The sequence below is a fragment of the Dichomitus squalens genome (genome assembly GCF_000275845.1).
Source record: "Dichomitus squalens LYAD-421 SS1 unplaced genomic scaffold DICSQscaffold_8, whole genome shotgun sequence".
In the NCBI taxonomy this organism is placed as follows: Eukaryota; Fungi; Basidiomycota; class Agaricomycetes; order Polyporales; family Polyporaceae; genus Dichomitus; species Dichomitus squalens.
The window spans coordinates 685428-703219 of NW_006766890.1; the positions used below are offsets into that span (position 1 = coordinate 685428).

The 17792-nt window shown below is 54.7% G+C and overlaps 6 protein-coding genes across 6 annotated transcripts; 3 read left to right on the top strand and 3 right to left on the bottom strand.

The window, feature by feature from the left end:
* Positions 1-9: 9 nt before the first annotated feature.
* DICSQDRAFT_103470 (uroporphyrinogen decarboxylase) lies at positions 10-1533 on the bottom strand. Its single transcript, XM_007364294.1, has 4 exons — positions 1336-1533; positions 1222-1281; positions 661-1163; positions 10-602 (listed from the first exon to the last, which is right to left on the bottom strand). The coding sequence occupies exons 1-4, from the start codon at positions 1385-1387 to the stop codon at positions 132-134; spliced, it is 1086 nt and encodes a 361-aa protein (XP_007364356.1). The 5' UTR covers positions 1388-1533; the 3' UTR covers positions 10-131.
* Positions 1534-1605: 72 nt separating this feature from the next.
* DICSQDRAFT_135266 (uncharacterized protein) lies at positions 1606-2654 on the top strand. Its single transcript, XM_007364295.1, has 5 exons — positions 1606-1744; positions 1808-1871; positions 1932-2056; positions 2111-2232; positions 2295-2654. Exons 1-5 carry the CDS (start codon positions 1710-1712, stop codon positions 2477-2479), a joined length of 531 nt encoding a protein of 176 aa, XP_007364357.1. The 5' UTR covers positions 1606-1709; the 3' UTR covers positions 2480-2654.
* A 475-nt stretch (positions 2655-3129) lies between these two features.
* On the bottom strand, positions 3130-4768 carry DICSQDRAFT_145987 (uncharacterized protein; the record flags this gene model as incomplete). Its single annotated transcript, XM_007364296.1, has 12 exons — positions 3130-3174; positions 3227-3316; positions 3379-3512; positions 3564-3684; positions 3739-3864; positions 3929-3971; positions 4028-4080; positions 4137-4197; positions 4247-4358; positions 4412-4466; positions 4528-4581; positions 4742-4768. 12 exons carry the CDS (start codon positions 4766-4768, stop codon positions 3130-3132), a joined length of 921 nt encoding a protein of 306 aa, XP_007364358.1.
* A 3805-nt stretch (positions 4769-8573) lies between these two features.
* DICSQDRAFT_103479 (ClpS-like protein) lies at positions 8574-9665 on the top strand. Its single transcript, XM_007364297.1, has 6 exons — positions 8574-8624; positions 8681-8733; positions 8804-8966; positions 9032-9115; positions 9190-9306; positions 9398-9665. The coding sequence occupies exons 1-6, from the start codon at positions 8619-8621 to the stop codon at positions 9512-9514; spliced, it is 540 nt and encodes a 179-aa protein (XP_007364359.1). The 5' UTR covers positions 8574-8618; the 3' UTR covers positions 9515-9665.
* Positions 9666-10551: 886 nt separating this feature from the next.
* DICSQDRAFT_103482 (uncharacterized protein) lies at positions 10552-13900 on the bottom strand. The gene is made up of 12 exons (XM_007364298.1): positions 13856-13900; positions 13567-13799; positions 12995-13381; positions 12826-12946; positions 12663-12776; positions 12590-12610; positions 12082-12534; positions 11975-12018; positions 11542-11911; positions 11378-11465; positions 11160-11312; positions 10552-11091 (listed from the first exon to the last, which is right to left on the bottom strand). The coding sequence occupies exons 1-12, from the start codon at positions 13875-13877 to the stop codon at positions 10887-10889; spliced, it is 2211 nt and encodes a 736-aa protein (XP_007364360.1). The 5' UTR covers positions 13878-13900; the 3' UTR covers positions 10552-10886.
* A 1076-nt stretch (positions 13901-14976) lies between these two features.
* On the top strand, positions 14977-17536 carry DICSQDRAFT_135273 (uncharacterized protein). The gene is made up of 2 exons (XM_007364299.1): positions 14977-15312; positions 15362-17536. Exons 1-2 carry the CDS (start codon positions 15011-15013, stop codon positions 17136-17138), a joined length of 2079 nt encoding a protein of 692 aa, XP_007364361.1. The 5' UTR covers positions 14977-15010; the 3' UTR covers positions 17139-17536.
* Positions 17537-17792: the final 256 nt, after the last annotated feature.

The following is a 17792-nucleotide window of genomic DNA, read 5'->3' on the forward strand; positions in this document are numbered from 1 at the left end:
TTCACGACTCAGGAAGGCTTGTCTCAGTAAGAGTCAAGGGATTGATACTACCGATAACGCATGTCTAGCATCACTACTAGTACAACAGAGTGTACGTACTTCTCCCAACTGTGGATTCCGCTCGGCCAAGCTCAGGCTGCCGAGTACTTGTGCACGCACTCCAAGAACCAGCGCATATCCTCCGGATCCACCCCAGGGGTGATACCATGTCCCAAGTTCGCGATCCACGCTTTCGCCTTCTTCCCGCCCCGGAACCGCTCCGCCATCCGCTTCACCTCGCGCTCGATCGCGTCCCGGCCCCCATACAGCACATTTGGGTCGAGGTTGCCCTGTAGCGCGACCTTGTAGCCCGCGGCACGGCGCGCATCGGCGGGGTCGATGCACCAGTCGATACTGACGACGTCGTAGCCGGCCTTTTCGGCGCACAGGGCGATCTGCGAGTTCGCGCCCTTGGGGAAGAGCGTCATGGGCACCGCGGGGATGTTCTCGGCGGCGAGCTTGGCGCGCACACCGGAGGAGATGCGTTGGAGGGAGGGGAGGGAGAACTCTTCGAAGTGGTGCGGGGCGAGCTCGCCTGCCCACGAGTCGAAGACCTGAACGAGCTGTACGGGGAAGATCTGTTAGGCTGACTAGGAGGGCTAGAGAACGACGAGGACTCACTTGGGCACCAGCCTTGATCTGTCCGACGAGGAAGTCGACGCAGACGTCTGCTATCCGGTCCAAGAGCGCTTTAGACTCCTCGGGATACTTGAACAGCCATGACTTGCACTTCTGGAACGTCTTCGAGCCACCACCCTCGATCATGTACGAGAACAGCGTCCACGGCGCGCCGGAGAACCCGATGAGGGGCACCTCTCCGTTCAAGGCCTTCCGCGTATGCGTGATCGCCTCGTAGACGTACCCGAGCTCCTTGTCGACTTCGACTTCCTTCGTGAGCTTCTCGATGTCTGCGGGCGTGACGAGCGGGTCAGGGAAGTGTGGGCCGGGATTCATGAGGACCTCCATGCCCATCGCTTGGGGGACGACGAGAATGTCGGAAAAGATGATCGCCGCATCGAGGAGGCCGGAGTACCGACGGATGGGCTGGAGGGTCACCTCCTTCGCGAGCTCGGGCGTACGGCAGATCTCGAAAAAGCCGTGCTCGGCGCGCACCGCGAGGAACTCTGTCCGGGGCGTCGATCAGGAGTGCGTCGCGCGATGGAAGAACGATGGTGTACGCACCAGGGAGATACCTTCCTGCTTGTCGCATGACCCACACTGGAGCGCGTTCGGTCTCCTCGCCTAGTCATCGTCGCATCTCAGCCGCAGTTAGGTGGGAATGAATACAGAACACACCTCGCGCGGCTCGCAGGATCAGGTCGTTTTTCAGAGGAGGGAAAGAAGCCATGGCTGAAGCAAGATGAAGCGATGGAGTTGAGAGGGATCGTACGGCGCGATGTGCACGTCTCAAGTAGGTCCGGATGCGCGCTCGAGCACGACGTGTACGTGTCTGGTGCCGAGAACGACGTGGATGGGAGAATGGACTGGGAGGACTGGTCTGGTGCTGAGAGCGGCGACCGGGAGCATCGTGACCGCGTCTGAGAGCTGTGGTGCGTGAGACGGCGGCTTGCCTCCAGCTCTCACCTCCCTGCCACTCCTCCCTGTCTCTTCTCACGAATCTCACGGACTTTTCTTTCTGTACTGTACTACTAGTGCTGGCCCATTCGCACATGTCTATCAAGAATCCGACGCAGTTTGTGGAAGAGTGAGGATGCGATGATCTCAATGTCGCCCTTTGTCCAGACGTTCGTAACAGTCTCCAATGCAGGTTCAAGAAGTCGGGGCATTATGATCACCTACGGAAAGAACTGCTTAAGGAATTTAGACAGAGCGTGGGTGTCCCAATTACATGGTGAGTGTAAGACTTGTCGCAAATAACTCCCCTGCCGCAGGACGCGATGACTGCTCTCCTTTCTCGCGTCGACGATATCGCGAAGGAGAAACTGGCTTCAGACCCGAAGCTCCAATACATGCCCGAGGCCAGTGTTGTCAGGGAAGTCATGCAGGAACTAGATAGGTGAGTCTGCCGTCGAATAGATTCTCCGCAAGCACCTGAGAAATTCGTCCTCAGGTATCCTCTAGTAGACCGCGCAGTGAAGGACAGATCGTTACTCGATGACCCGTCCTTTGTCGCCGGCTTGCGCAGTACCATGCGCAAGATCTTGCAAGAGGATCGGAAGGCTGCCGGGAAGAGTAAGGGCGCACTGACCGTTTCTCCTGCTAGCTTGTTAACTGACAGCTTGCGCCTATTGCAGCGCTTGATGGGACCGTGAATCTCAACGGTACGTCTCACACTCCAGGACAGGGCGGGTCCACTATACCGTGGAAGACAGGCGGGGTCAGCGTTACTGGCCAGCATCCGGCGGGCCACGCAGATAGTGACAGCGAGGGTAGTGAGGAGAGCATGGATATGGATATCGAGGAATACAGCAGTGATTGATCGAGAAGACCATGGTGGCGCAGTAGGCCTTACCCTTGTGTGTTTCCCCAACCAAGGGTCTTCGGCAGAATGCTGAGTAATGCAAGATCGCGCTTCTGCGGTCGTCGTCGGTGTTTGTGCATCATAGGTCCGGTGTGTGTATGTATGCTATGAGATCTCCACGGCAAGATTCGTGAGAATGACGACCACATCGCATTTGCCCAACATATGCACAGCGTGATCGCAGTACTTGTTCCTCTCATAAAGCCAGAACGTCTTGCCTAGCATTCACATTTCTGACGTCTCAGATCCTACGACGAAGCAACCATACACGCATAACATTTCAAGAACCTGCCGATTTATGCCAGCGATGTAGTCCATCCAAAGCACAGTGAGCTAGTATACAGAGGAGAGAACGTGCAAAATCAGGATTAGATCACGAATACACTACTTTCCAGCACAACCCGGACGAGGGTACTCAATCCCTGGGCAAACACGAGTCTATAGCCATTCCCTACACATCTACACGCCGGGGTCGTCCCTCTACAGAACACGGACATGGTCGAATGGCGCCGCGATCACGCGTCCGCCCAGACAGCCAACGTCCAACAGTGCCCAATACCAAAGTTTGGCGGCAACCGGGGTCCAGATATCGATGAGGGGGCCGCCGCTCAGACGGCCATGACCTGCTTTGTTTGATGGTCGTACTGCGCAGACTGCTAGCCGGTCAGTCTGCCGTCACACCATAGTCGGCCCAAAGGACTTGACCTCGTTGTCTTGTATGACATCGGTCTCCGAACCAGGATCGCGCTTCATGTCCTTAGTCGTGTCAATCCGGATGGCGATGCCTTCAGCGCGCTGAAGTCGACTATGAGTCAGCAAACCCCCTCGAGGACAGGCAAGAGGGAGAGACGACGTACAGAGACGTTGTAGTGAGCGAGGTTTGTCCCCGTAGTGCCGTGAACGTCCCGGAGCGAGATGGAGGCCTCGTTGCTCGAGCCGTCACGGAGGCTCTTGCGAGCGTTCAGCGTCGCCATGAGAGAGTTGGAGTAAACTGTCGAGAGGTTAATGTCGACGTTGATAAGATACCAAGCGCAACACGTACGACGACCAATCAGGAAGAAGAAGCATATGTAAACGAACGTGTTCGGGAGGGCGAAGAACGTGATGAGCGAGATACACGCGCAAACACTCGTCAAGAGACCAGTGTTGATGGAAAACGCGATCTGCCATGGACGTGAGTAATTCTGGAGCATGCTTAAGCGCAGAGAACGGCTCACCAGCCTGTTGATGAGCGTGTTCGACTTTGAAAACCTCGTGCGCGACCGGTGGAGGATTGTACACAAGATAGCAGCAATAGTGACATCCGGCACAGCAGCAAAAACATTCATGCATGCCGAGACGCTCTGTCAACGTACCATCAATGCACATTCCACGATGCGCATGGTCAGGTCCAGCTATCCAACTTACCTTGATCTGAGCAAGATCAGCGAATGTCTCGAGCCGCGAGAGACTACAAATTACAATGAGCTCGTGCGGAATTTAACGTTACTGAAGGAGGCGACATACGATATGATGCCGTACGCCAGCGTCATACCGAGCTCAGTAAGGACCATGGCGGCCTAGAGATGAAGATTAGCGGGATTGCGGCCGATAGGGCCGAAGGAAGCAGACGTACAACAGGGATGACGAGGTACAGCTTGCCCTTGCTCAACTTCCATACGCGCATGGTGAAGAACCTGAGGATGCAATGAGCCAAAAGCTGGCCAACATATCGAAACGGCCTACCCTTGAACAAGGAACCCTGTGAAACCCTGGACGACTACTTCAACCAGGATGGTCTTGACCAGCATGGTTAGCGCTTTTGGGTTTCCGTACTCGGTAACCAAGTACCAATAGACTTAATTCCCGGTCAGCTCCTGCATCTTTGGGGGAGCCTCGCGCGCAACATACCGGAGTGGGTGATCAACGCCTGGTGGATCGTGTCCGACGTCGTGACCGCAGCCACCTGAAAGATGTACGTCTCCTGAATACACGGAGAAAGGTGCCATATCCATCAGGAAACTCACCAGCAATTTGAGGTAGGCAGGGTCATTCGGGTAACGGGTGAAGTAGTAAAGCACCTGAGAACAGGACACTGACAGAGATCATGAGCAACGGGTTTGACTTCAGCTCGAAACTGGCGGATGACTCACCGCCCCAGAGACTGGTTGAAGTACGAAACAGTACGATGAGGACAAGCCGAACACTCGCATCAAGACAGATAACTCACGCGCCAGAAACGACCACGCTGATGAGCAGCGCGCCCATGCTGTTGAAAGGAGACGCTTAAGTCAGAGGCGCAGCACGAAAGACGAGTGGTTTACGGACGTGTTATCGAGGCCAGCCATGGCTAATGTGTGTCGAAGGGGAGGGCCAGCTGGGCTTGAGGGACACTGGGGAAACGCCACGACTCTGTATCGTATTTGTATTGCCGCCCCCCGAAGCACTGCGGAGAGCGGCTGCTCCTGAAAACGAGCAGGAAGATCTAGCCCGTAGGAACGATAGAATAGAACGCTTCGGAGAATACTGAAGAAGCTTTCATTGGAACAACAGCAACCAACACCCCAATAAGCCATGCCAAAGATGGCAAGCGGAGACCGGCAGAAATTAGCCCAGCGTCGACTCTATTGCGAGCGATCGGGTGTCGCGAGTCTGGTGAAGCGCAGAGGCGGCTAAGCGATGCAGGGCAGCGGTTGTGGTAGCTCGACTCGATATTGAACGCCATCAAAACCGGTGCCTTGGGAATCCACGCTGGCCGGGCCGGGCCAAACAAGGCAAGAGGTGGTCCCTGCGGGACACGAACAGCGCACGAAGTCCGTCGCTTGGGATTACCTTTTGGCCTCCCGACCGAGTACATATGGGCGGAAGATGTGTTCATGATGGGGAGATTCTGTTCCCCGCTGAAGTTCGCGGCTTCTCACCGGCTACGGTGCCGCGACCGAAACGACCGGACGGAGAATCGCAACCGGAGATTTCCATGCAAATTTGGGGTCTCCCCCGCCCATGACTACTGCAGATGGATCAGACATCCCAAGCACATGAGGCGTCCAGGCCGTCAAATCACTCGTCTCCTGACCATCACTTAAGTAGTCGCAGGCGGAGTAGTTGTGAAGGGTTCGCTTACTTTTCCTCCCCCACATTGTTGACGTCGTCGGAGCGGTAAGGCTGCTTTTCCATGGCTCAGTGATGGCGCGTTGCATCATAGCAGAGGCACTCACGTCGTCGTATATGATCCTCGTCGCGCTTTCACGATTCACTTTCATCCCAACGTGCAAGCCATCTGGGACACTCCGTTGAGAGCAGCGACTCAAATGTCCGAAACAGAACAACGGACTTACCCGCGCGTTCCCAAGCGACGAAGCGTCATTGATATGACTCCCGTAGACTAGCGCAATAGTCCCTTACGCCCCCTCAGGGTTGCAATCACCATACCAGAGTGCGTGGGTAGCAACTAGCCTAAGATATCGTTGAGGAACAATGCAATGTTGGAGGAATGCATGAACTTACGGCGGGCGACGACAGCAATTGTAGACTGGGAGAACCCTGATTGATGAAGTATGCCTGTGACAGATGTGCACTGGACAGCAAAGGCGATCCTCATGTTCCTTGCCGTGGTGGACGTGATCAGAGTCATTATGAGGAAATGAGGGTAGAGTACTAAGTATACGAACTGACATTTCTATGAGGCTTCCGATTACTGCAAGTCTTGAGCATAAGGTATTGCTATATCCGCGACGCGCCTGAGATTATGCACCGTTGCGAGGTCATCTATACGCTTCGACCAGCAATAATGGCCTGCAGCCTTAGGGCGGAAATCGCTTGAGCGGCAGGAGCTTGGATAGAAGCGGCTTCTGATGGCGCCAACGCTGGAGAACAATCTTGACGAGAAGCTGCAGCCTAAGTACTGACCGCGTCTGGAGGGACGATGGCACGGCAGGCATTCCCATGTTTTCGACCATAGAAAAGTTGATGATAGCGGGACGCACGAGGCAATCGGCCGCCTTCCACCCAGTTTTTCAATGACGTTTGTTCAAAAAAGCCGCGTTTTCACAGATAACTTTTCTCCGTTCGAAAACATGGGATTAATGCCTGCCGTGTGTGCATGTTACACACCACACAAGCCGTATGCAACCGACGCGTCTGTTCGTCGCGGGTCTGATTTTGTCCTTTGGAATGCTCTTAGAGTCCTGATGCGCGGTGGGACTCGAACTCCCTGAGTTCTGCAAATTTTCTGAGCGCCCGCAAGGAAGATTTCAGCTAGAACCATTGACATTTATAGTCGTTTGCGTATCAACAGGCAGTCGTTCTCTCAATCCTTCTTAGAATGAAACCCAAATTAATAAACACCTCCTGATGTGGAATCTTAGGCTTCCTTTCATTTGACAAGCTAGCACGGCTTGCTCGGAAGTGGTTGTAGATGACCGTGGCCGGCCCCAAACAGGCAGACAGACGGTGGTCGACGGCGTTGCAAATACAGGCAGACAATGTCCACGCGACAGTCGACTATAATGCAAACGGCTGTACTGCTTAGTCATCGAGAATGGATTAGACGGACCGCGAGGGTATAATGAAGCGTCGCTGAATCTACACGGATTCACAAGAAATTCGCTACATTTAGTGTGGGTCCAATAGTCGAGGACTGCTACCGCTAAGAGGTCGCCATCGTCGCTACCACTTGTGGTTCCCAGGATGCTCGTGGGCGGACCAGTAGCAATTGAGACGAATGCACGCGCTGACACCCCAGCGTTACACCACTGGCAGCACGAAAGGCGAAGAGGTCGGACGCTCACAAACGCTCGAAATCCCTCCAGATCCTGTCCATGCCCGGTGTGATACTCATTTGATGACACGATTCACGCCTGTACTGGGCATCCAGAATCGGATCATGTCCTGTCTGCCAGTCAGCTAACGGCATATACGTAAATGGACGGGTGCAGGCCGGAACCGATAGTTTCTAGCGAGCGCGCGCAAACATTAGTGCGTTCAGCGAGGTTACAGGAAGTCTTTGGTGAGAAGCACAAACGACTTGTCGACTAGGCGACACGGAGGATCCGGCAATGCTCAGGCGAGAAAATCCTGCTGATTCCTGGTCAGTGAATGCCCAGGACTCCTCTGCAATATATGCAGGTCCCATTGGGGAATCAGCTAGCGTTCGTGTACCAGGTACACACGTGCAGGGAGTGATAGAGTTTCAGGGGATCACTGAGCTTGTGCTAGGGTTGAGTGGGCCCAGGCTCAGCGAGGAGCCTACATAGTCCGACCGCAGTCCACGACAAGCCCCTTTAGGAAGAATCTGCTCAATGCCTCATCATTAGACGGTTCGGCTTGCGGACTACGGCTCCAATCTATGAGTCAGAATGCGTATGCGCCTCTAGACAGCCTGTTAAAGGTGGCAGTGGGTCCTGGCAAGCTCATGTTGTAGTGTATTGGTGCGTTGAGGGCGCGCACAAGCCCGGCCGGTGTGCGCAGATGATTCTTCGATGGACGCTGAGGTAGACATGAAACACAGGTAGCTAGGGCCGCTCGGAGATCCTTACCCTACAAGAGCTGAATGCCGCTCTTTTTCCGTGGCGAGGTGAGTCGACGTGACGGAGAACTGAGCTGTGTGCGAAGACCGGCTTGCTACTTAACGATCCGAATGTAGGAGCAGTTTGTCTTGTGGCATATCGTAGACATTCTCGCAGGAACTGAGATGCCGATTTGCACCATCTATTTCACAGCAACAAGGCGGGTTGGAGTGTTTAACTCGAGGGCGATAGAGCAAGCCTCGACTAAAACATGAAGATAATGGCGAGAAAGGAGATATCTCCTCGTGGTATTCGCCGCATTCCAAGAAGGGCTGGTTCGCGATAGTAGCACGTATTTCAAATGAACATTGACAGCTGCAACGGGCTGGCAGTTGGGACTTATGAGATTGAGGGACCAACATGACTGGGTGACATTAGGATTATGTAGTTAGTACTGCGAGCTTGGGAACGTGCAGTGATCGGCGTCTCTTACGAGGCGCCTGTTTCTCTCACGTGACTCTCCGGATTTTCCAGCGAGGCAGTCGCTGCTGCACTGTGCGACTGTCCGTTCACGTCCGAGTCCATTCAACTTGCCTTCTCTATCTCTTCAGATGGCGGTTGGTGGTTATACCTGCTCTGATTATGCACCGGTTGTGATACTACGCTTCTACAGACTCGGTGTTCTTCCGCTCTCCGCTCCTTCTCGAGGACATGTCGCGCGACGCGGTAAGTCAGACGAAGTCATGCCCCGCGTGTCATGCAACGCACATACTCATATTGTGCTGCACTGTACCAGGCCCCGCTCTCTTGCGGGCCCGTCAAGATGTCTTGCGACTGAGGCCGCTGCATCGTCATCACCCGCGCCGCCTCCTCCCTCGGACCCGAAGCTCAACAAAATCGTCGACGATATATCCAACCTGACACTCCTCCAGGCAGCGGATCTCGTCACTCTTTTGAAGGTGCGCTGATACTCGAATCTCGCTTTTGCTACATACGTATATTGAACACCATTGCACGCCCGTAGACACGGCTGAACATCCAGGAGATTGCTATGCCGGCCGCGGCACCCGTGGCGGCAGCACCTGCTGCTGCTGAAGAGACAGAAGCGGTACGTCAACTCTAATCCCTCAACGGACTTCGAGACAGAATATGAACGTACAAACGCGACGTTACGTGTCGCAGGAGAAGCCTAAGGAGAAGACCGTCTTCAACGTGAAGCTCGAGGCTTTCGACGCGGCTGCGAAGCCTAAGATCATCCGTGAGGTCAAGGCTATGGTGCCCAATCTCACTCTCATCGAGGTACGTACCATTCGGTCGTGCCCCTGTCGCTTTGGACTCACGTCGGAATGCGCCCCCGTCTCTTTGTCCGTTCTTTGCCCCTCTCCACCAGGCGAAGAAGTTCGTTGAGTCACTACCGAAGGTGCTCAAGGAGGGCCTTTCGAAGGAGGACGCGGAGAAGCTTCAAAAAACGTTCACGGACCTCGGAGCTACTGTCGTGCTCGAGTAGGCAACTGCGCCTCGTATCATGCGCAGTGCGTATTAGATATCATAGGGATAGGGTCCATGTCGCAAATGCCGTATATTCTACATCCACTAATGGCGGTACTACCACTACCCCCACTCCTGCGTGCGCGATCTTATACTATCCCAGGAACGACCTTGCAATTGCTTGTGCAAACTGTGATCACCGTCCCGTCCCTGGTCGGTTTGCCTTGAATTTGGGAGACACAATGCAGAAACGATGCATCCCGTTGTAAGTGCCAAGTTCTACGGAGACAGCTTTCCAAGTCCAAGGGATTGTTAAGGGAGGCAGTTCTGTCTGATTTTCCTTTCATCCCAGCTACACCTGGCCAACTCTCACAACTTCAAGCAGCTAAGTTTAGCATTCTGTATGACAGTCAGCGAGTACATAGCGAATGCATGGCACGAGTCCGACCTCTACGCTACTGACAGGATGGCTGTAGCGGGTATAGGAGCATCTGCCGTCATTTGCAAGGTGGCTCGGACGTGAACTGCTAGATGCCCAGACCGGATGTTCTCCGGAGTCCGGACGCCGTTCCATCCCTCGCAAAGTATTTCAAAGCAGACAAGGCTATGTTACCAAATAATGCACCTCTGTTAATTTACAAAGTCCCCATATGAGCGAGAAGGAGCGGAACGAGCTCGAGCAAAACAGTAGTAGCGATGCTTTGCACCCGTGTTCGAGTGACAGTATGTCTACAAGCCCCCCGCTTTAATAATTCTTGTGCGTATGATATAGTCAGGTGTGCTTCAGACTAGTACTAGCTCGGTGTCACAATGCTGCCGTGCACTTGGTGCCTACCTCCGATCGTCAGTACCTGAAGCGAGAAAAATGGACGACCCCACGTGACAGCACCAAGGTTGCTACGCAGTACAGCACTAGCCCCCTACAGCAGACTGACAGCCTGTGGTAGATCGGCTCCAGCATGGCGACGACGCAATGGCACTTGGCACTAAGACACGGGCATGCGACATCCACACGAACCGACGTGACCAACTAAGGATGGCACGAAGGACACATTCGGTCATTGTCCATGACGACAGTACAATGGAGGATTATAGCAGATTCATGATCATATACAAACTCGAGACGCGGAGCAGGAGTTCGGGCAGCTACAGAAACAGTAAGGCTGGATACTGGCGTGGATGAGAGACGAACGACAGCAGGAAATAGACAGAAAGAAGCGAGATATGATTGAATGGCAAGATGGCAGGGAGCGGTGGATATTCGTCGTATGCTGCCCAGAACATCGTAAGGAAAGACTAATGGAAACTTGGGAGAGAAGAGACATGTTAGCAGAGCTGTGTCCTTGCGATGCTATCCCCGCCACTAGGATGAGCAATCGAGCGAGCGCCGCTTAGTCCTCAGAGAGGTAGCGGTACTCGAACCGGAAGTCGCTCTTCTTGCGCTGACACCACGAGCCTTCCCAGTCGAAGTAAACGTAAACTCCCTGCTCATACTCTTCCGTAATCGCCTGCGGCTCGGAGTGCCGTTGGAACCACGTCAAGTACTTCACGTGGAATCGCCACGATTGACGCTTGAGCTCTTTTGCAGCAAGGTACCTGTGAGGCGCGGCGTGGGGTCGAGTCAGACGGAAACGAATTCGCCCAGAGTGGCATAAAGGACTTACTGTTGGTACGTGCCAGGGTGGTAGTAGAACACGTAGAAGAGCGTCTCGACATCCAGTTGCGAGAAGATTCCCGGAGTGCTGAGCAGCGGGTGTGGCACCTGAGGATAGTATGGGGGTGTCTGGACAGGGTTTCGAGGTACGTAGTACTTCGGCCTACATTGAAGCGACACACATTAGCCCACAGCTACACCGCAACCAAACATAACATAACTACTCGCTTTTCCGTGTCCTGGGGTTGCGGCATACTCGAGTAGCTACCCTGCAGTAGCTTGTGCACCTGATCGAGGTTCGACATCCGGTGTGGCGCTGTGATGCAAACCAGAATTCCGAGAGCCGTCAGACCAGTCTTCCATACCAGGCAAGAGACGCAAGGCAAACGCACCTTTCTGCTTCACGTTCTCGAATGACATCACCAGATCAGACAATGAGCCAGGGAACGCGTTCGCGCGCTGCTGCATCTGTGAAGGGAGACCCGAGGCAGCCGCCGAGTCCGGGCGAGTTCCGGGCGGGGCCTGGGGCAGCTTCGCGTGCTCCGAGTTGTTGACTGGCACGCCAGGAGGGAATTGTGGCGGCTGTGGCTGTTGCTGGGCGGGGTGAGGCATGGGTGAGGCGCCTGCAGGAGCTGATGCGCCAGGGAAGGATTGCCCTGAGGGGGGCAGGGGAGACGGCGCTGCAGGTGCTTGTACTGTTGCTGTCGATATTTGCGAGAGGCCGTTGGGCGCGGGCGCAGACGACTGCTCTTGAGAGGGATGCTGTGCAATTCAAAGGAAAATTAGCATGTGATGCCACGAGGATAAGGCGTTGTCGGGACGTACCGGTACGCCCGGTGGTTGTAGAGAAGTCGGTGAAGACGGCGAAGCTGTGGGTACATAAGTCATCAGTGAAGGTTCCTAAATGCATTCGTGAGTCCAGCAGGGCCGACCTTTCCGTGCTATTGGTCGCTGTGGGGAAGACGTTGCTGCAGGACCGCCGATCGAACTGGGAACCGCGTCAAGGAGCGCAGGAGAGCCATGAGCAGAGAACACAGAGTCTTCGGGCTGATGAGATACGGACGCAGCAGACGAGAGCATCGGGCTTGTGACGGAAGGATGCGTTAAGCTGGGTGACGATGTGACGGCAGAATGCTGATCTAGCGGTATTGAGCTCGATGACGTTGTCGCTGTGGACATTGACGGTGTTGGTGGTACGACTGCTGGTTGCGATGTAGATGTTGATACCGTAGAGGTTGATGTTTGTGCCGATGTTGATGGAGCGACTGCAGCAGCAGCAACCTTCGCATAACCGGATGGGGGATTCCGTGGTGGTGGTGCCGGACCCTTGACCATACTTGCTACAGATTGTTGAGCGAAATTCGCGTGTGGTGGTGGCTTGGGTGCTGCAGAAGCCAAATCTGTCAGTTCCTGTGTTCTACTACGTTAAGGGTCACGTACGTTCTGCTGCTATTGATTGTTCTACAGCCCAGGTTAGCAGAACTACAAGCATGCACAAAATTGAATGACATACTCCGCTGTTGCAATGTCGTCGCAGCCTTCTTTAAGACGGGACTATCGCGCTTATTACTACTGGCAACGCTCTCCTCGTCATGGTGCTTCTTGGAAGGCGTCCGCAGAGGCAAGTCTACAGGTCATAAGACTTCTTGTATACGTACGAGGGGTCCGCGACGTACCTTCACTTGCTTCTTCAGACTCCTCGCTGTCACTCTCATCGTTTGGCATCCGGAACTTCTCCTCCTCCTCTTCGAGGTTGAGGTCGTCATAGACACCCTCGTACTCCTCGAAATCCTCATCCTGACACCACGTGAGACAGACTCCGGCACGGAACGAAGATGAGCATACCGAATTGCTTTCGACGAAGTACTTGACGTCGTCTTGTACGGAAACGACCTTCTCTGTGGGCAGAGAGCCATTGTCCAGCAGCCGGAGGATGAGTTCAAGACGGTTGATATGCCACTTCCGCCGTTCGTTCAACCTCTCCAGCCCCTCTAACCGTTCTGCTGCCGCGCTCCCCGCCTTCTTCTTCTTCCCTCCGCCCTGCAGCGTCTCAATCTCTGCCTCCGCCGTCTCCGCTTGTACCATGAGCTCATCAATCATCGACTGCACCCATGACATCGTGTCGACCTTCTCTTGCTGTTTCGGATCGAGCTTGGCAGACTGCGTAAGGCCCTCTTTCGAGAACGCCTTCGTCTTCATCTCCTTCTCGCATGCTTTGAACTTCTCCATTTGCTGTGTACGAGTACCGCGTTACAGGAGATGGGGCAGGCACCGCAAGACAACATGAACAGATGGGGTCATTAGCATACGCGAATCCTAGTCCAGCGTCGCAGACCAACGTCTACACGCAGCCTCCTTTCCGCATCATGACGCAGACGAGACGACGTCGGGAAGGAGGGCGCAAAGGGGATACACACCGTTTCAATTAGCTTGCGGTTATCCAGCAGCGCGGACTTGTCCTTGATGTCATTGTTCGCTACCCATGTCTTGATTTGGTCCCGCAATCGCTGAAGCTTCTTGATCTGGGTCTTGAGGTCAATCTCCAATTTCTCTTTCTGCTGTTGACTGGTCGACGCCTGCATCTTGTCGTATATGCTCTCGAAGAGCTCGACGCCTTCCGCGACCTTTTTCAGGGTCCGGTCAATTTCGGCTGTATGAGCTGTACTTCAGCATTGCTGGTGCGTCAAGAGTAGAGAGAAAGCCCACTTTGCAGCTTGCGCGCTGCCATGGCGTGGTATTGGAGGAGCCGGGATAGACAGGGGGGTGTACGAGCAAGAGTTTCAAAGCGCTGAAACGGACGGATGATGGAGTGTATTTGTCCCCCCAGATTCGGCCAAATGGTCACGTGAACAGGTTGCGCCTACTTTCCAGCATCGTCCCAGTTCAGACGGGGCGGCAACATATCTGGATGTGTTTGTGCTGCGCGACGGAAGCCCACCTGGGACTTCAATTGAATGCATGCTACTGGGCGCTGAGCTAGGAGTACGGCGCAGCCTTCGGACCGATTCGATGCAAAGGAGCTATGCAGCAAGGAATGAACAGAGCACTGCCGAGCGAAGATTGGTACAGGACATGGACCTAAACGATATTACAACTTCTACATGTATTTAGAATCCATCTAGAAACCTGGTTGACTGTGGTCGCAATAGACAGATCTGGCAGCGACTCGTGAGTATACGAGAAGCTGAAATCTCGTTACCATGGCGAATGCAGATGGCACGCATGAAAGGCGAAGCCAAATCAAGCACTAGCATCTCAGTGCGCAGGGGAAAACCACGAAGCGATCTTGGCGTGGAGCTTGGGCAATGTGGAATTGGAGATTCGTACTGATCTCGGGTGTGAAATGTATATACATACAAACATGGGCGGCGGGAGGCCGGAGTGTGAGCCGGGGATAGGAGGTAGATGTACAGCCCGAGCCGTGGCTGGCTGTGAGTAGCGTCGAGACGACCGTCATTGCAATGATGGTGGAAATCAGAATGGTTTACGTCAGACCGCGCAGTTTGACAGGATGTGCTTGAAAGACGGACATGGCGGCGTCCTCCAAGACTCGAGGCTGGTGCAAGGGCGGCACGCTGACGGCGGAGAGCAGGAGGAAGAAGGGAGAGAAGAGAATGGAGGTCCGGCAGGCCCTGGCAGTGGGGTGAGCGAGCGGTAGGCCGGTGATTGGCCACAGGGCAGTCTGCCTGATGTCCCAAACGCGGCAAGGCAACAATTGCAAGGGGGCGTGGGAATGTTTGACTGCAACAGAGGGCGAAGACGACCGACGGCCATGTCTCACAGATAATACACCCTGCGGGTTCCCTTCTCGTCCTCTCCTTCGCCTCACGCCCTTTCACGACACTTGACTATCCTTTCGCTATGAAGTCTCTCCGCAAGTCATTGAATGGCAACAAAGATCACCATCACATCTCTACCCCTTCTTCTCCCCTCCCCGCCCTCTCCAAACCGTCCACCGCCGTTCAACCTCCCAAGAAGGTCATCAGGGCTCTCGGTCCCTACAAGTCCAACGCACCACAGGAACTCTCTTTTGAAAAGGGCGACTTCTTCCATGTCTTGCACGATAACGGTGGATTGTGGTATGAAGCTCACAATCCAATGACCGGTTCACGAGGGCTTGTCCCTTCGCACCTCTTCGAGGAATTCACCAAGGGCGCTGCTACGTGAGTAGATCCATTCTATACACCTCTCCTCCCGTTCACAGCATTCTAGCCCCCGTTCTCCCAAACTCGCTACCCCAACCGAGCGACTGTCCCATATCTCTCCCGCACAAACTTCCCCCAAACTGAAGACATACTACGCTATCGTTCTGCACGACTTCGCTGCCGAGCGCGCAGACGAGCTTGACGCCAAGTCGGGAGACCCCGTCACTGTCGTCGCTCAATCGAACCGCGAGTGGTTCGTCGCGAAACCCATAGGTCGCCTCGGCCGACCAGGTTTGATCCCCGTATCATTCGTCGATATTCGTGACCCCGCCACAGGTCTGCCGATCAACGACGTTCAGCAGCTCATTGATAGCGGAGAGCTCCCACGAGTAGAGGAATGGAAGAGGTCCATCTTGAACTACAAGGCGAACAGCATCCCTTTGGGCGTTCTCGACGATCCCTCTTCGACAATTTCTCCAGCACCGCGGACGTCATCAGCGCCGCCAGAGCCTGCGATTATGATACAAGGCGCGACGCCGCTTCCGGCGCAGACGGTGCAACAGATTCCCGAAGAGCAACCTCGTCCTCTCACGCCCAAGCTGCTGCCGGAAGGTATCCTCCTGTCTGCCGAGATCAAGTCATATCACTACGAAGCGGAGGAGTATTGGTTCCGGGTTCACGCCGTTTACCAGCCGTATGGACAATCCCGCACAAGCACTCTTCCTCCTGCAAAGGAACTCGTACTCTTCCGTTCCTACAACGACTTCTACGACTTCCAGGTTGAGCTACTTGAGACCTTCCCCTACGAAGCCGGCCGTCCAGACTCCGGCACCCGGATACTACCATACATGCCCGGCCCGGTCGATGTTGTCGACAACACCATCACTATGACCCGGCGAGCCGAATTGGATGAGTATCTCCACAAGCTCTGCGCTCTCAAGACCTACGCTCGGTACATCCTTGAACACACCCTAGTCCGCTCGTTTTGTGCTCTAAAGCCTGGCGATGGTGAGGTGAACGTTGAACCACGACGTGGCGAGATTGATGCTCTCCGCAAGTCCTCGTACGACGAGGAGCGTCGCAGCTATGCAGACTCGAACGCTGCTGTAGAACAGATGTCCCGCTTGCGTGTCTCGGCACACGAGCAGAACCGGCTTAGCGACGCGTCTCGATACGAAGAGGACACAGTTGAAGGCGAACCATACTATGCGCAATCCAACGGAAGGGTCGATGCCTCGTCTCGAAGCTCGTCTCGTACAGGTCATCAACGCGTAGAGTCAACGAACTCGTACAGGCAACCTACCAATGGCGCGCCACCCCGCGGACATTCCCCTAACCCATCCATGTCTTATTCTCGCACCCATTCTCCTGCTCCCAGTCGTTCCGGCGATCTCTCTCGCAGTCGGACACCACTCGAGATCGACCCATATGAGGCGAATGCCGCATCACGCTCCTCGCTCGCTTCCTCACACGACCCGTCACCCGTATCAATACGCTCCTCACAGGCAGGTTCTGTGCAGACCGCAGCAACGTCTGCGTCCGGACGATCGCGCTCAGCATCGAACGCAGCGTACAACCCACCCATCTCCGCCACCAACCCGAACGCTGCGTTCCTGAAGATCAAGATATTCGACCGGGTATCGGACGACCTCGTCGCGATCCGTGTCCATCCCAAGGTCACGCACGGGCAGCTCATGGACAAGGTACAGGCGCGGCTTGGCGGCAACGTGCTGGCCCTTCGGTACCGCGACAGCCTGAGCAACGAGTTTGTCCCGCTGGAGAGCGAAGGCGACCTCCGGAACTGGCTGGATAGTACAGACCGACACGTCTTGTACGCCGAGTGAGTCCTCGGGACCTGGTTGGAGTGGTTGGGAGCGGTGGAGCCTGTCATGACACTTTTCTTTCTGACTTTCGATTGTCAGCGCGCGAGTTGCGTCCGACGTACATACGATTACTATTGCAGTACGTGCATAATGTCTCCGTTCTTGTCTAGTTACGCCTCGCCACACGGTCATTCCTCTGATTTCGTTGCTTAAGCCCTATTTTATTAGCCTGCGCCCTTCCATGTGCATCTCTATACTCGCGTTCTCCACCTCACTCTTCCCTAGTATTGGTAATCTCCTGGATATGGCTCCCGGCGTGATAGCTTTGTGTGTGCACAACCATGTAGTGCCCTGTATCCCGATGCTCTCTGTACTACCGATTCCTAGTTCTGACATCATTGCTACCGACTTCTATCGCCGCTCTCGGCAGCGCTCCGTCTGACGTCCCGGGTTTCTCTGGGATTGGCCTTGCCCATCATAGGAACCCGGATCCGGGCTTACGTCTGTGCTTCCACTCCGTGCCTTGCGGCGGATGGCGTCGGGCAGAAGGTCGCCAAGTTGTGGCTATGTATGCCGTATACGTAACCGAATAAGGGTCATTCTACAAGTTCCTTCAGCGGTCCAGTTAGACAGCGAGAATGTGAGTCAATCATTGACATATGCTTAATTGCCCTA

What these genes read in the sequence shown, in the direction of transcription:
- DICSQDRAFT_103470 (XM_007364294.1), bottom strand. Translation starts at nt 1,387, where the DNA reads ATGGCTTCTTTCCCTCCTCTGAAAAACGACCTGATCCTGCGAGCCGCG. An exon ending in AGCAGGAAGGTATCTCCCTG is followed by an intron (nt 1,164 to 1,221) that starts GTGCGTACACCA and finishes CGCCCCGGACAG; the next exon opens with AGTTCCTCGCGGTGCGCGCC. An exon ending in AGATCAAGGCTGGTGCCCAA is followed by an intron (nt 603 to 660) that starts GTGAGTCCTCGT and finishes TTCCCCGTACAG; the next exon opens with CTCGTTCAGGTCTTCGACTC.
- DICSQDRAFT_135266 (XM_007364295.1), top strand. Translation starts at nt 1,710, where the DNA reads ATGTCTATCAAGAATCCGACGCAGTTTGTGGAAGA. An exon ending in TTAAGGAATTTAGACAGAGC is followed by an intron (nt 1,872 to 1,931) that starts GTGGGTGTCCCA and finishes CCCCTGCCGCAG; the next exon opens with GACGCGATGACTGCTCTCCT. An exon ending in GTCATGCAGGAACTAGATAG is followed by an intron (nt 2,057 to 2,110) that starts GTGAGTCTGCCG and finishes ATTCGTCCTCAG; the next exon opens with GTATCCTCTAGTAGACCGCG.
- DICSQDRAFT_103479 (XM_007364297.1), top strand. An exon ending in ATCTCGTCACTCTTTTGAAG is followed by an intron (nt 8,967 to 9,031) that starts GTGCGCTGATAC and finishes GCACGCCCGTAG; the next exon opens with ACACGGCTGAACATCCAGGA. An exon ending in CCAATCTCACTCTCATCGAG is followed by an intron (nt 9,307 to 9,397) that starts GTACGTACCATT and finishes CCTCTCCACCAG; the next exon opens with GCGAAGAAGTTCGTTGAGTC.
- DICSQDRAFT_103482 (XM_007364298.1), bottom strand. Translation starts at nt 13,877, where the DNA reads ATGGCAGCGCGCAAGCTGCAAA. An exon ending in ACAATCAATAGCAGCAGAAC is followed by an intron (nt 12,535 to 12,589) that starts GTACGTGACCCT and finishes TGGCTTCTGCAG; the next exon opens with CACCCAAGCCACCACCACAC. An exon ending in CAACCCCAGGACACGGAAAA is followed by an intron (nt 11,313 to 11,377) that starts GCGAGTAGTTAT and finishes GCTTCAATGTAG; the next exon opens with GCCGAAGTACTACGTACCTC.
- DICSQDRAFT_135273 (XM_007364299.1), top strand. Translation starts at nt 15,011, where the DNA reads ATGAAGTCTCTCCGCAAGTCATTGAATGGCAACAAAGATCACCATCAC. An exon ending in TTCACCAAGGGCGCTGCTAC is followed by an intron (nt 15,313 to 15,361) that starts GTGAGTAGATCC and finishes ACAGCATTCTAG; the next exon opens with CCCCCGTTCTCCCAAACTCG.